This window comes from Podarcis erhardii (genome assembly GCF_964252035.2).
Source record: "Podarcis erhardii genome assembly, chromosome: 13".
Classification (NCBI taxonomy): Eukaryota; Metazoa; Chordata; class Lepidosauria; order Squamata; family Lacertidae; genus Podarcis; species Podarcis erhardii.
The window spans coordinates 29,954,795-29,969,559 of NC_138502.1; the positions used below are offsets into that span (position 1 = coordinate 29,954,795).

General features: G+C 48.7%; 1 protein-coding gene and 1 long non-coding RNA gene across 4 annotated transcripts in view; both read left to right on the plus strand.

The window, feature by feature from the left end:
• The window catches only part of STAT3 (signal transducer and activator of transcription 3), a gene marked incomplete at its 3' end in the record, with an annotated part of 41,792 nt that extends 32,602 nt beyond the window's left edge, over positions 1-9,190 (plus strand). Inside the window, exons 16-24 of one of the 3 annotated variants that reach the window (XM_081837823.1) lie at positions 717-815; positions 949-1,084; positions 2,164-2,216; positions 2,317-2,411; positions 3,321-3,460; positions 4,453-4,668; positions 5,309-5,351; positions 5,835-5,947; positions 6,902-9,190. In XM_081837823.1, the coding sequence (XP_081693949.1) occupies positions 717-815; positions 949-1,084; positions 2,164-2,216; positions 2,317-2,411; positions 3,321-3,460; positions 4,453-4,668; positions 5,309-5,351; positions 5,835-5,947; positions 6,902-6,960 (954 nt within the window). Of the gene's footprint in view, positions 1-716; positions 816-948; positions 1,085-2,163; positions 2,217-2,316; positions 2,412-3,320; positions 3,461-4,452; positions 4,669-5,308; positions 5,356-5,834; positions 5,948-6,901 lie in introns of those variants that run through there. The other 2 variants (XM_081837824.1, XM_081837825.1) reach the window with 2 other exon arrangements.
• A 3,244-nt stretch (positions 9,191-12,434) lies between these two features.
• LOC309328555 lies at positions 12,435-14,247 on the plus strand. The gene is made up of 2 exons (XR_014150824.1): positions 12,435-13,260; positions 13,412-14,247. It is a non-coding gene; the product is annotated as an uncharacterized lncRNA (long non-coding RNA).
• Positions 14,248-14,765: the final 518 nt, after the last annotated feature.

Here is a 14,765-nt window from a genome sequence, read left to right on the forward strand (position 1 = left end):
ATGTGATGTTCTCCAGATGGTTGTTGAACCACAACTTCCATCAGCACCAGGCGGCATGGCAAATGGTCAGGGATCATGGGAGTTCAAGTGTGAAGCATCTGGAGAGTTGGCTGCCCCTGGTCTACACCGACTGGCAGTGTCTCCCCAGGGTTTCAGGCAAGGAGTCCTTCTCAGCCCTATCAGGAGATGCCAGGAATTGATCCGGGGACCTTCTGCATGCAATGCAGCTACTGCACCCCTGAGCTGTTGGCCATCGCACTATGCATTGGAATACTTGCGATGGCTCCAAATTAAGGTGTTGCCTTGTATCCAAAACGTGGACACCAAATCTTGAAAACCTAGACTGACAACATCCATGAAAAAGAACTCAGAAAAACTGATCAGACTGAAACAATGATGGCAAACTCTAGAGATAAAGTCTCTTTGTTGAGTCTCTTAAACCTAACTGCTTGTTGCATGCCTTCTTCCACCTCCCTTATCCCTTATGGCCATACTAGCATTTCCAGCTTTCTTCACCGCAAGAGTTGGAAAGAGGTCCCACGAGTCTCCCTACCTGAAGACAATTAACTTCATAACGATGCATAAGGACTAGAAACTTGGTGGTTTGGTCTGCTGTGAAGCAGGAACCTGGGGGTGTTTCCTGTTGCCCAGCAGAGACCTGAAAAAGAGAGATGCTATCTGTGTGCTCAAGAGCTGCTGTCTTTCCTTCCCTGTAGACCCATTCCCTCCCTGTGGTGGTGATCTCCAACATTTGCCAGATGCCCAACGCCTGGGCGTCTATCTTGTGGTACAACATGCTGACAAACAACCCCAAGGTACGTTGAGTTTCCCAAACCTTGCATGGACAAAAGAGAAGGGTGAGAGAGCGAGAGCAGGAGGGTGTTTTATTTGTTTTTTGTCTGGGTGTGTTGTTTGTTCCTGATTGTGACCGAGTCCCTCTCTTGGCAGAACGTCAACTTCTTCACCAAACCACCCATTGGCACTTGGGACCAGGTGGCCGAAGTGCTCAGCTGGCAGTTCTCCTCCACCACCAAGCGAGGGCTCAGCATAGAGCAGCTGACGACACTGGCAGAGAAACTGCTTGGTAACTTAACAAGCTCCTCCCCTTCTTATACATGGGCCAATGGCAGGAAACCTTGATCAGCAGCGCAAGGGCCACATGCCCTTCCAGGCAACTTTCCGGGGGCCACATTGCCAGGGGTGGACAGGGCCAGAAGCAGAAACAAATGTGGATGTTACCTTTGTGCCGTAAGCTTCCGCCTCGGAACACGCCCCTCTCTGCCCTCCTGTCCAGGCAACCAGCAAACATTATCAAACTTTGGCGGCACTTTCTCGTCAGGCAAAAACACTCAAGGAGTGTGAAGCAGATCCTGTGAGGGTTGTGGCCTTGAGGGAAGTCCAGAGAGGCCTGAAGGGGCATGAGGTTCCCCATCCCTGATGTGGGTCATAAAGAGTTGCTGTCTTCCCATCTGAGCTACCCAGCCTAGGGGTATTGGCTCTTAACTGGAAAAGGAGCCTTGCCCAGGTGCACAACCAGAAATCCTTTTTTAGCTGTGGGATTCAAACTTGGGACCAAAGCATGTGCAAAAAGTGTTGGCATGTTGAATGCCTGGAAGCCAAGATATCAGATATTCAAGTTGGCGTCAGTTTAGAAAAGCCCGGGCAAGCCTTTTAAGAATAGTGTGTGTGTTAAACTCCCCCCTCCCCCAAGTGTGCCTCCTTTAAAAAATGCCTTTCCTCCAAGGAACACGAGGTGACAGACATGTGGATGTGTGTACACACACACACTTATCCTCACAACAACCTTGCATAGTAAGTAAAGCTGAGAAGCAGCAACTGGCCCAAGATCCCCAGTGTACTTTGTGGCTGACAGGGGTGCCAACTTGAACAAAATATGGGGGGTGGGCAAGTAGGCCCCCTCCTCATAATCAATCACATGATGAAGTGCACACATACCATTTGAATGGCAATGCCCAACAACTTTAGGGGTGCAGCCCCCTCAAATGGGGGCTGAAGGGGCCTTGGCCTCTATGCATTGGCTCCTATGGTGGCTGAGGAGTGGGAATGGGTGGGATTTGAACCTGGCCCTGCTAGGCCCTCACCTGAGGCTCAGACCACTACACCAGCTCTCTGTAATGACTTTTCTTCCCTCTCACTCTACAGGCCCTGGCGTCAATTACTCCGGATGTCAGATAACATGGGCAAAGTTCTGCAAGGTAGGGGCTTCTGGAAAGCTTAGGTGTGGCCTTGGGTGGGGCCCAAGGTGCGCCTGCCGTTTTGTTCATGCGGGGGGAACCTTTGTTCTTATCACTGCAGGAGAACATGGCAGGCAAAGGATTCTCTTTCTGGGTCTGGCTGGACAACATCATCGACCTGGTGAAGAAGTACATCTTGGCCTTGTGGAACGAAGGGTGAGCATCTGCCAGAGACGTCGCCGCAGTTGCCAGCATCTCTCTCTCCCCAAGAGGCCACTCTGCCTATCCAGTAAACAAAAGAAGCCCTAACAAGTTGGAGAGCAGGAATGGGGAACATGTGGCCCTATAGTGGCTGTTGGGCTCCCAGCTCCCAGTATTCCTGATGGGAACATAGGAAGTTGCCTTACACAGTCGTTCCTCGGAAGTCGGAAGGAATCCGTTCCGGAAGTCCGTTCGACTTCCGAAACGTTCGGAAACCAAGGTGCGGCTTCTGATTGGCTGCAGGAAGCTCCTGCAGCCAATAGGGAGCTGCAGAAGCCCCATTGGACGTTCGGCTTCCAAAAATAGTTCGCAAACTAGAACAGTCACTTCTGGGTTTGCGGCATTCAGGAACCAAAGCGTTGAGAACTAAACTGTTCAAAAACCAAGGTACGATTGTACTGAGTCAGACCATTAGTTCATCTTGTTGTCTACACATGGAGAGGCAGTGGATTTCCAGGAAGGGACCTCTCTTCCCAGTTCTACCTGGAGATTGAATCTGGGACCTTCTGCATGCAAAACAGATGCTGTGCCCATGGCCCTGTAGATCAGGGTTTCCCAAACTTGGGTTTCCGGCTGCTTTTGGACTACAACCCCCATCATCCCTAGCTAGCAGGACCTGTGGTCAGGGATGATGGGAACTGTAGTCCGAAAACAGCTGGAGACCCAAGTTCGGGAAACCCCGCTGTATGTGATGCTGAATTGGGGCTGATAGGAATCCATCCTTACCTGGAGGGATGCAGACTCCCCATCCCTGTGCTAACCTTCCAGTGGAACTTCTTGGTGGCTCCTAACGTTTGGCTTGGTGGGCCAAGGGAAAGGAAAGGAAGCCAATAAAAACCTCATATTTCCTTTCTTCCTCCTCAGGTACATCATGGGATTCATCAGCAAGGAGCGGGAGAGAGCGATCCTGAGCACAAAGCCCCCCGGCACCTTCCTGTTGCGATTCAGTGAGAGCAGCAAGGAAGGTGGGATCACCTTCACCTGGGTGGAGAAGGACATCAGCGGTAAGGAATGCCACTGCAGCTGCCTTATGCTTAGGGCTGAAGCCAGATCTTCCTTTTTATCTATTAATTACGTTTGCCTATGTGTAAAAGCTGCGTTCTTCTCAAGCCCATTTTTCTTTTTCGAATGATGCACGCACGTATCGTAGCAGGCGAGAAAAGGACACATTCTTCCTTGGAAAGAAAGGCCTCTGTGCTACCATCAGTTTTTGTTAGCGCTCGTATTAAAAATTGTGTTTGTAACAAGATCTACCCTGTTAATTGGGTGCAGCTTTTTAGCCAATTAACCGTTTTTAGAACCCGGTTAATTGCTCACACGTTGCAGCCCTGCTTATACCAAATCCGGGCAAATCTCAGAGTACTTGGTCCAGACTGTTGTGCCAGTCAATGAAGGAATGAAGAACGCTGCCTTATACAGAGTCAGCGGTTTGGTCCATCTAGCTCAGTGATGTCTACACTGACTGGCAGTGGCGCTCCAGGTACGTCAGCACCTGGAGATGCTGAGAATTGGACCTGGGACCTTCTGCACACAAAGCAGATGCTCTATCGCTGAGCTATGGCCCTTCCCTCTTACGCAAAGGTCTTTCTCAGCCCTGCAGAGATCCTTTAATCATTGGGATGGCATAGATTGAGCCTACAGCGTTCTGCAGGCAAAGTATATGCTCTGATCCTAAATTACCCTATACTGACACCTCACTTCTTGCAGAAGTTGTACCTGTCATCAGTTGCACATTCCTAAGTAGCATTAATGGACATTCAGTGACACCATAGCAGCTCAGCAAATGGTTAGGGGAGAAGCCCATCAATGATGGTCAGTTCTTAGTCTGTCTTGTGTTTTAGAAATATTTTTCAACTACCTTGATTTGGTGAAGCTTTGCTGTTGGTGTGACTCTGGCTCTCTCCATTTGAGCAAGAAATTGTGCTCCTTTTCATGCTATTCTTGCAAATAACAACTTTCCCCTTTGATCAAATCTCTTGTTTAACCTTTGCTGTAGGGAAAACACAAATCCAGTCGGTGGAGCCGTACACCAAGCAACAGCTCAACAGCATGTCGTTTGCTGAGATTATCATGGGCTATAAGATCATGGATGCCACCAACATCCTGGTCTCCCCACTTGTCTACTTGTATCCCGATATCCCCAAGGAGGAGGCTTTCGGAAAATACTGCCGCCCTGAGAGCCAGGAGCATCCCGAAGTCACTGACCCAGGTAGTTGTTGGCTTTCCGCGCTTGCTCCAGCCCTTTGGTTCTCCACTTTACAGGGACATTTTTGGATTTTGGCTTTCTCCACAAAAAGGTCTCACGCTGCTAATCAATGTGACTAGCATCCTCTGCCACCCTCTCCAAAATGCAGGGGGCTTGGCTTGTTTATTTTGATTACATTCCCAGCTCTTCCTTTTGTGACCATAACGGGTTGGTGAAAAAAGTGAACAGATGGGAAGCCAGGAAAAAAGCCCATATGAATTGTTGCCAGTTGTGATTGTTGGCTAAATTCTGACTTGCAGCTTTTAAAAACTAAAGAGGAGCAAAGGCAAGAACTTTTTCAAATTGAAGTTTGGCATGGCCACTGTGAGTTTTGTATTGTTTGCTGATGCTTCTGGAAAAAATATGCACGTTGCTAGTGGTTAAGAAGCCCCAAAAGCAGCAGCAGCAGCACGCCCTTTCCCTCTGCTCCTACCACAGTTTGGGGGGCAATTCTCAGTTCCCCTCTTTTCCCCCTCTCCCACCTTCAAATCCTCTCTATGAAGCGGGTTTCAGAGTCATAGCATATTGAAGAGGAGATGCCCCTGCTGCTCTTCGGCACACACCAGCTTATCAAATACCTTCTCCTCTTTCCCCACCCCAAAAACAGGTGCTGCTCCATATCTGAAGACCAAGTTCATCTGTGTGACCCCGTGAGTATTTCCCTCTTTGAAAGGGTTGGGTGGGACTCCAGAAGGCCTGCACAGCAATTAGCTGGGGCTTGCTGAGAAGCTGAGCTCCCTCCCGCACCTGTGCTTTGGAAACAAGAGGTCTCTCTTCAGAAACAGCTGAAGCACAGGTGAAAAAGTGCCCAGGGAGGAAGTGGTTCAATGCACCGACCACCACGCCACTGCACCCGGTGCACAAGTGAAGAACAAAATCCCGCAGGCACCTCCTGTTAAAGACATAAGGCATAGAGAGAGAAGGAGGGATCGAAGTTACTAACACGCACAGCCACACACGTATGCATAAAGATATAGGTTGAGTTTTATTTCATTGAGAGTCAAAGCTCTGTACTCCATGGTGCAGAGCAGTTTGGTGGTTCTGGAGACCTTGGGGCTTTTACAACTTATAACTTCTCTTCTGTACCCTCTCCTCTTTTTCTCTACTCCCCACTCCCCACGTGCCTTTCCCAGAACCACTTGCAGTAGTACTATTGAACTGCCTATGTCACCCCGCACCCTCGAATCTCTGATCCATTTTGGCAGTAATGGTGAAGGAGCAGAGGGGAACGCCAGTGGCCAGTTTGGTGAGTGCGTGGTCCGCAGTGCTGTTTTGTTTGGTGGAAGGGGGCGGGCTCTGCTCTCGTGCATCTCATTATGGAAAGGACAGGCCAAGGCTGCATCCAGACTGCCCTCTAGAAGCAGGCTTCTGAAACTTGAGCTTTCAACCCTTGTCAACGTAGATTCCACAAGTCCGAGCGCCTCTGATTTCAGTGGATCATGAGCAAGCATCGTTCTCACACACACACCCTCCTCCTCACCCTCCTCCTGCAGCTTAATTCATTAAGTTCCTGTTTTAATCAAACCACAGTTTCTTGTTGCTTCCAGCCCAGAGAACTATTGTCTTTAACCCCCCCCCCCGCCCCCATTTGAACTAGAATTGCAAACCACAATTTAATCCTGGCCAGAAAGGATTCCTCCAATGGTCGTGTTGTTGTTGGCAGCTGCACTGCCTTCTGTGCTGCCTCCCAAGAGCTCCACAGCAGTGGTGGGTGGGAGAGGACAAAGTGACGAGTGCGGATTTTTACCTTTGTGGAGTAGGCTAGTTCCTACGCCCACTCCATCCAGGTCAGCAAGTGGTATTAGAGTTCAAGGACATGTTACAGTCATGCAAAAATATTTCGGATGCAAAGCATAGCCATCAAGGGGTATGTCCTGTGGAAAGGGAAGAGGGGGAGAGATAAGAGAGGCCATATCTGACCCTCAGGCCCAAGGTTCTCCAGCCCGGCTTTAAAGACAGTCTTTGCAAGCATAAGGGCTAGAAGCTTGGAGATCTCAAGGAGCAGAATTCAACAGCCATATCTACAGTTTGTTTTGCTTATGCACGTCATTGAGGAATATGCAGAACCTTGAGCGTGCTGCAGGCTGTGAATCTGTCCTCTGTCCAGGAGATGTTGAACCATCTCTGACATTGGCAGGGATCCCTGCTGCTGCAGCAACTGGATCACATGCATTCAACTCTCTTTCTGTATCTCCCACAGAGTCCTTGCAAGTCTTTGACATGGAGATGACCGCTGAGAGCGCCAACTCTCCCATGTGATTGGACTCCTCCCGGGCAGCTGATCAGTTCTGCATTTCCCTGGCACAAGAAACACCTTCTTCTTCTTCTTGCATTGTCGGATGAGCCCAATCGGCACCCAGGCTCTGCCTCAGCTGGAGACGTTTGATTGTGGGTCCGTCGTGAGCCGCTTTCGAGTACACCATCGCCAGCAGCTCCTTGCCTGAGCTCGCGTGACTGGAGGGAAAGCCCTGCTTAATTTTAGATGGGCTTTTTCCCACCCAGAAGAAAAAAAAATAGTTCTCCCTCATGTATAAAAGCTACTTGTATAAGGGGTGTTTCTGTTTGTCTTCGCTAGACCAAGTGCCTCTTCATGTCCACATAGCTGGCCTCCTGTACATGTTTGCTGCATGCCGCAAAAGGCTGCTTGTGCAGCTCACGTCAACTTCCAAGGTTTTTACCCAGTCTATTCGACAAGTCGTGTTGTCAAGTGTAGGCAGGAGGGGGAAGGAAGAAGAAACTGTGGGGGTATCATTCTTAGATATTGGTGCAATTTTTTTCTGTTTCATTGCCCACATTAAAGCTCCATTTCTCCCCCCCTCACTGGCCCACCTCTTTTTTAAAAAAAACAAAAAACCTTGCCAAATGATGCGAAGGTGAACATAGGCCTAGCACAGCAGCCCTTCCAGGTAAGATACCTGTGTTCCCCAGGGCTAGAGAAATGCCAGGGGCATTGGACACCTGTGCACACTTTGCACTTGGTTGCCGGCTCCAGGAATTTCAATTTTTAAAATATTTTTTTTTTCCACCAGCACTTGGCTAATTTCAATTTTACAGATAGGGAACGAAGGTTGTTAGAATTATGTGCTCACCGTTAACGGAGCAATCCGTGGCGGAAGTGGGGAATTTGACCCAGGTCACCCAAATTAGCGCTCAGTCCCCCGTCCCCCCCTTCTTAGGCAGGGCTTCAGGTCATTGGGAACGGCGGAGAGCTCTTCTCTTTGGCCCTTAAGCCCAGATGAGGCAACTGAGCTGAGTCAAGAGCTCAACTGCTAGATTCACACTTGGAGATCTGTTCACTCCGGTTATCTTTCTTTCTTTTTAATTATTATTTATTGCACTTTTATCCTGCCCTTCTTTGAAGGAACCCCAGGCAGCATGCAAACCTCCGCCCCTTCCTTTCCCCTCATCCTTTTATCCTCTCAACAACCTTGCGGTGTAGGTTAGGGATGAGAAGGATTCCTCCTGTGAGGTAGATTAGTGGCAGCAATAGGCCTGAGCTTTCTGGCTGAGTCAGGCTTTGCACCTGGGTCTCCCGATTCTAGCCACTGCACTCTCATCTTAGCTGTTGCGTTAGGAGCAAAGAGGCAAAAAAAATGTTCCTACCAGTGTCTCTCCTCTCCTCTCCCACCCCAAACTGCGCTTTGTTTGGCTTGCCCATTTCCTACACTTTCCCGTTTTTTAATACTCTCGGCTGTAATATTTTTTATTACTACCTGCCCAATCGTTCTCTCCACCTTCTGGGGCTTAAGCCTGAGCTGTACCTGATGCTAGTCGGCTGTTGCTTGCCTGAGATAACAATTGACAGTCCGGCATAGGAAAACTAGAACTCAGATGCTGATAATCTAGTTGTAAATCTCAGCTGTTGGGCTTGTGTGAGTTCATAGAATCATAGCCTTGTAGAGATGGGCGGGAACCCAAAGGAGTGAGGAATCACAGCTACAGGTTCCTGCTTTGCAGGGGGTTTGGATTAGGTGACCCTTAAGGTCCCTTTCAGCTCTGCAATTGTCCAGTGGGCTTTCCCGGCGCCGAGAGAGAATGATGCAACAAGTATTTTCCAGTATTACTTAGAGGCGTTGGCTAAACAGGAGACAGTTCATGGTCAGAGCTGTCGGACTGATCTCTTTCCCTACACCAGACTTCCTCAACCTGGAATGCTGGCTGGGGCTCATGGAAGTTGTAGTTCAGCAACCTTTGGAGGCAAAAGCAGGCCCTTGCTGTTAAGAAGAGAACTTGCCTCCTTCAGAAATGCCAAGCCTTAGAAAGTGTTCCAACTAGTGCAAAGCTGCCCTCATTCCAAAATAGCTTATATACCCCAAATTCTTAGTACCAAGCTTCACCACCGCCAAAAAATTCCTATTTTTCCCCCTCTATAGCTAACTGCTCCCCAGAGCGTAAATATCTTAATAGTATGTTTTGTATATTTTATTGCTGTATCTACAGGCTTTAAACTTTCTCTTTAAATAAATAAATAAATGTCCTTAACACCACATTTCTCTGCTGGAGATGAAGCATTGGGTACTTGGTGTGTTTGTTGAGCTGAGAAAGCAGAGTGGCTTGTGTGTGTATGTGTGTGTGAGAGAGTCTGTTTGAAAGCAATTTGACTTGGAGATGAGATGAGTCGGATCTTTTGTCCAAATGCATAGATGAGGGGCTGGTTTTTTTCTGTGCTGTGGGGCCAAAACTGTATTGAGGTGATGAGTGGAACCCTGTCCACAGTTACCAGGATGTAAGTCCCATTTAAATTGCCAAGGTTTACTCCAGAGTAGTCGTATAAACAAGATTGAACTATTTGGTGCAAGTGTTAAGTTTTGTTCATTTAACTATGTTTCTACCTCACTCCATTAACTTTTTACTTTTTAAAGGTGGTGGGGTTTTTTTGGGAAGAAATATAAATGAGATTTTTTAAAAAATGCTTTAGGTACACTTTTAGTAAGTTGTGTGTGTGCGTGTGTGTGCGTGTGTGTGTGCGCGCGCGCAGAAGATTTGGGGCACATCCACACCACAGACTTAAACTGGTTTAACAGCCAGTCCTTTTCCCAGGGAACTCTGCTGATTTTAGTTCTGTGAAGGAGATCAGAGATGAGGGGAGATTAAGAGACCTCCCAAACAACTAAACTGTGCAGCCTGTATTTGTTGCTATGGGACTGAATCCCTCCTGAAAATAGCATCGGTCTGGAAGCACCCAGGATCCCACCCTTGTGTTCATTGCATCATACTTGAAAAGGATGCCTCAAGTTTTTCTTTTCCTAATCCCACCTCTGGGTCATTCTGTCCCAGGTAGACTGATGAAATACACCCACACAAAGTTTTTCTTCGGGGGAGGAGGCAGGTAAAAGATGGATCCAGCAGAATAGTAGTGAGGAACCTCCTTCTTTGGCCCAGATCTTTATCTCCCCTCCACCACCATGGACCAACTTTGATATTTGAGGCTGCACAGGTCTGAATAGAGCATCGTAGCATGGGGCAAGGTACATGGGTTCTTGGGGGCAAGGAAAGAAACAGAGGAAGGTATCACTGATTCTTCCTGAAGGCATCTAGTTTGCAGGTGTTTGTGTTTGCTTGTCTGGAGATTTGCAAGTGGCCACTACTGGGGCGGGGGGAGAGTAGAGAACCTGTAATGGGGAAGTCACACAGTTTGGTGGCTATGATGCAAAAAGTAGAAAAGCCTCGGTAGATTCATCATCATCATCATTTATTATTTGTACTCTGCCCATCTGACTGGGTTGCCCCAGCCATGCTGGGCGACCTTCAACAGAGTATAAAAATACAACACATAGAAAGGATGTACAGGGCCCCCCCAAGGTGTGATCTAAGGGGTGAAGCCCCAGCCTGGTTTATTATAAGTGTCTCCTTATAATAAACCAGTTTCCCACCCCGATTTCCCAAGCTGTCATTGCCCACCATTTCTGATCTAGCAAAGCTGGAGAGGAACAAATTTTGTAAAAACCACTATTTTTGGAAGAGGTGAAGTGCTGGTCCCGTGTGGAGAGCTAGAATCACTGCAGCTATAATTCTGCGGTTGCTTCCAGGCAGACTATTTGTCAAGCTTTAAGGATGGGCAAATTCTCTTCTCTTTTCGGTTCCTCATTTTTTCAACCTTAACATTCAGTTCTTCACGTTTGCATATCAGTCTGTGGTTTATTTTTAAAGAAAAGCCCTTGTGAAAATTCTTCAGCATTTCATTTCCCCATCATTTTCCTTTCTCCCCCAAAACCTGATTTTCTGGGGAAGTGAGCTTGTTGCTGCATAAGAGCCCATAAATCAGCTTTAGTTGTGCTACCCAAAGTTGCCAGCATGTGATTGATTATTGAATATATGCAACAATCTTTCTATCTACCTCGCTGACTGTGCACCCAGTCCCTAGTTGTCAATGTGATGTGTATCCTGTATGTCATAAATAAATCACATAAAGTAAACTCTTCATTAGAAGAAGCAAGATCAGCTCAAGAGCACCAGGCCCAATGAGCACAGTAGCTCTTCTCTTGACCCTATGAGGCAGTTGTAGGGGCTGAAGGTCCCTGCCTTCCCACAGCTGCCTAAATCACCCCCTTCCAGGTTCTTAAAAGCAACCTGAGACTAGGCCTGCAAGTCTGTGTCTGTTCCTCCCTCTTCATACCACTTCTGGTCTTGTGAGCCCAGTAGGGAGGGGAGCTTGTTGCAGCAAGCGGGGGGGGGGGCACCCTGGCTCCTTCAGCAGCCTGACTCATCTCTGCCTTTTGGCCCTGCAGCCTCCGCTTCTGCCTCTGATTCTGGACTTCTTTCTGCCACAGACTCCCCCTGCTCACCAAGCCCTGTTACCTCTTCAGCTTCTGACACCTGCTCCTCTCAGTCTTCTTCCTCTGACCACTCATTGTTGTCCCGCCACCAACTCCCTGGCCCTGAGCCTTCTTCCCTGGGGGGTTCCCCAGCTGGTGCCTCCCACCATTCCTCTGTGTCTAGCCAGTCAATGACATCACCCCCTGCAAACCAGTCTGGTCTCCTCTTCCCAGAAGCAGGGTGGGAGCTCTGTCCAGACAGTCCTGGGGAAAGATAAAGCATTAGGCTGTTCTTCTTCCTCATGCTGAATGAGTTTAATACAACCGCTATTGCAATTGAGCTTTAGCCTCAAATGTGACCCACACACCTAATAATAGTAGGAGGATGCAAAGCAAGGCAAGGAGCCCTTATCACTGCATACATGCTGCTCCCAAGATAAACCCTCAGGCACCTGGGTTAGATGCAGAGACAATGGCAGAAGGTGGATAGAGGGACCCCTGTTGTTGGTAATTTGTCACGAAAGCTACTCTTGCACAGAGGGAAGATGTCCTGACATGCATAGTTCAGAAATGGCAATATCCAAAAGACTGCGGGGGAACTGTTTAACCTTCCCAGGACACTCTGGAAATGACCTTAAAAGCAGCAATCCTGGAGCAAAGGTCCTTGCTATGTGAAACCAGCGCTGGCATTGGTGGATTGAAATGCAACCAAGTTACCAATGCCAGGGTGTCTGTGTCATCAAAAACTGCTTTGTGAATTACCACTGCTCAGTAGGTAGTCACCATTGGTTGTGCTTTTCTGCATTTAAACTTCACTTTTTATATTCCTGTGCACCCAGACATCTGTTTATGTATCTGCAATTTGGGATAAGGCTTCGTACATATGATGAGGTGGACTGTCTGTAGCACATAAAAGAGGACAGCATAATTGTCTGCTAGTCTTCAAGGTGCCACAAGACCCGCAAAGGTGCCTCAAAAATGGCATTCCAGGGGGAAAGTAGGGCCAGCTGCCTCTGAGACTGGGAACAACCAAAGCCTATCCCTGTCCCTTCCCCCAGCCTTCTGTTCTCTTATTTACAAAGTCTCCCCACAGACAACAAGGAATCTGGAGGAGCAGCATCAGTAATGAAAGGATTAACTGATCACAGGGCTGCAGGCGGCTGTCCCTCTGTCACACACACACGTGGTGATAAGTAGTGCAGATGTCTAAGGTGCAGCTGATGCAGAATGCTGCAGCAAAATTGCTGAAGGAGGTGCCCTGCCTGTGCTGAAAGAGCTGCATTGGCTGCTGATGTACCACTAGGCCAAGTTTAAGGTATTCCTATGGGCATGTAATGGCATGATCAACTTAGGGCCTCCGGGATCCCATTGCCTTGCATACTGTTGCCTGGTCACTTTGATCCTCAGGAGTGACATTTATTGAGTATTGTCTTATGCTACTGAGGTTCATCTTATATCCACTCAGACCAGGGCCTTTTGTGTGGTGGCACCTGCCCTTTGGAATGCACTTCCAGTAAACATCAGGAAGGCACCTACTGGAATTTTGAAACCTGCTTAGAACTCACCCTTGTTAGTGTACTGCAGACTTGAAATGATCCTTGCATAGTTTTGCACCTAGCAACAAGTTTTCTCCCAACAACAGGTCTCCCCCCAGCAACAGGGTTTCCTTAGCAACATACTTATTAATTAGACAGACTCCAAAGGGGAGAGAAGTGATGTGGCTGTTACTTTGCCCAGATGGCTAAAGAGCAAAGAGGAGAAATAATTATCTGTTACATAGTTTTACTTCATTTTCCTTAGACCAGTAGTTGTATTTTTATTATATAATGATTTTATTGCATTAGCCATGTGGCCATAGCATAATATACATAGAAATAACAACATAAAATGGGGGTGGGGAGATAAAAGTGTATGTCGTCCTGGGCGAATACTTTGAGAGAATGGGGATAACAAAGGTAGTTGTATAAGTTGTAGTAATTATTCATTAAATAATTTAAGCCAGTGGTTTTCAACCAGTGTGCCATGACACCCTGGGGTGGCTTGAAGGATGGTCAGGGTGTCCTGGGCAACACTGGCCTCTGTCCCTCTTTTCTTCCCTCCCTCTGATGCCTTCTTGTGTCTCTGCCTCCCAAGGGCTTGTATGGCTCTTTGTTGCAGCAGCCCTGGCTACAAGCTCCCTGGGCGAATGGTGCCTCTGGGGCTGGTCAGGGGGTGCTGGTTGCCAGGAGCTGAGGCGGCCTCGGACTAAGCAAGCAAGTGGGTGAGGGAGCCCAGCTAGCCAGTCCACCAGCCCTTGCTGTTGGGAATATACAAACAAGTCCCAGGCTGCTGTGGGACAGTGTGAGAAGCCACCTCTCTTTGGGGCAGGGAGAGCAGCTCAGAGACCAGGGGTGGCATCAGTAGCTGCCCAAAGGAGAGGAGAGGAGGCTGAGGGAACACTTCACAATGGAAGATGTTCAAAAAAGGATGAGAGGCTGCCAGCTCTGCAAGCAAGGGGTGACACAACTGGGCTCCTGAGCCCCACAAGGGGGGCGCAGAAAACATGTAGTTGGTCAAGGGAGTTTTTAAACAGAACTGGAATGGGTGAAGAGTTTATTCCCATGTGGGAATTCACCAACAGATGAGATGAACTGAGACAGAAGATTCTGGAAGACTTTCTGAGTGACTCAGCTGACTGAAAAAAGAACCCACAAATGATTGGCATAGTGCTCTGGCAACCCTACTCACCCATGCTTCCCCCCGAGGGGTGATCTAGCTATATTGAAGTATTAAATCTGATTTTTCTGGTGCATTTTGTACTTGTTTTATGGATGTAATTTTATTGCTGTTCGCTGCTGTCAGGGGTTCAGGAGCAGAGGCACAGGGGAGAGAGGAAACGGAGAGCGAAGGGGAAGAATCTGAGGGCAGCGTAGGGGAGTATGACAGTGGCCCGAGAGATTCCATGAGTTTCTCCAGCGATTCAGAAGATTCCCAGAGGGGGGCGCCGATGGCCAGTGCAAGGGGGGTCCCAGGGGGGACGCACCAGAAGCAAGGGGCCAGCGGGGACTCCCAAAGCAGCAGCGGAAGATCAGGACCAGTTCCCCCACCAGAGCGTAGTGGGGGGGAAGAGTCCCATGTGTCAGGGCCAGCGTCTCCTCCAGCAGGGAGAGAAGATGAGTCAGGGCTGACCACGCCTCTGTTGGAGAGTGAGGGAACGGAGGGGAGGTCAGGTCCAGCTAGCCCCCCCGAAGGGGGAAGCAGTGACAGGAGCAGTGTCACGGTCAGGAGGAAGGTTGCCCGCTGGGCGCGGGCGCCAAGTTCGAATGTACA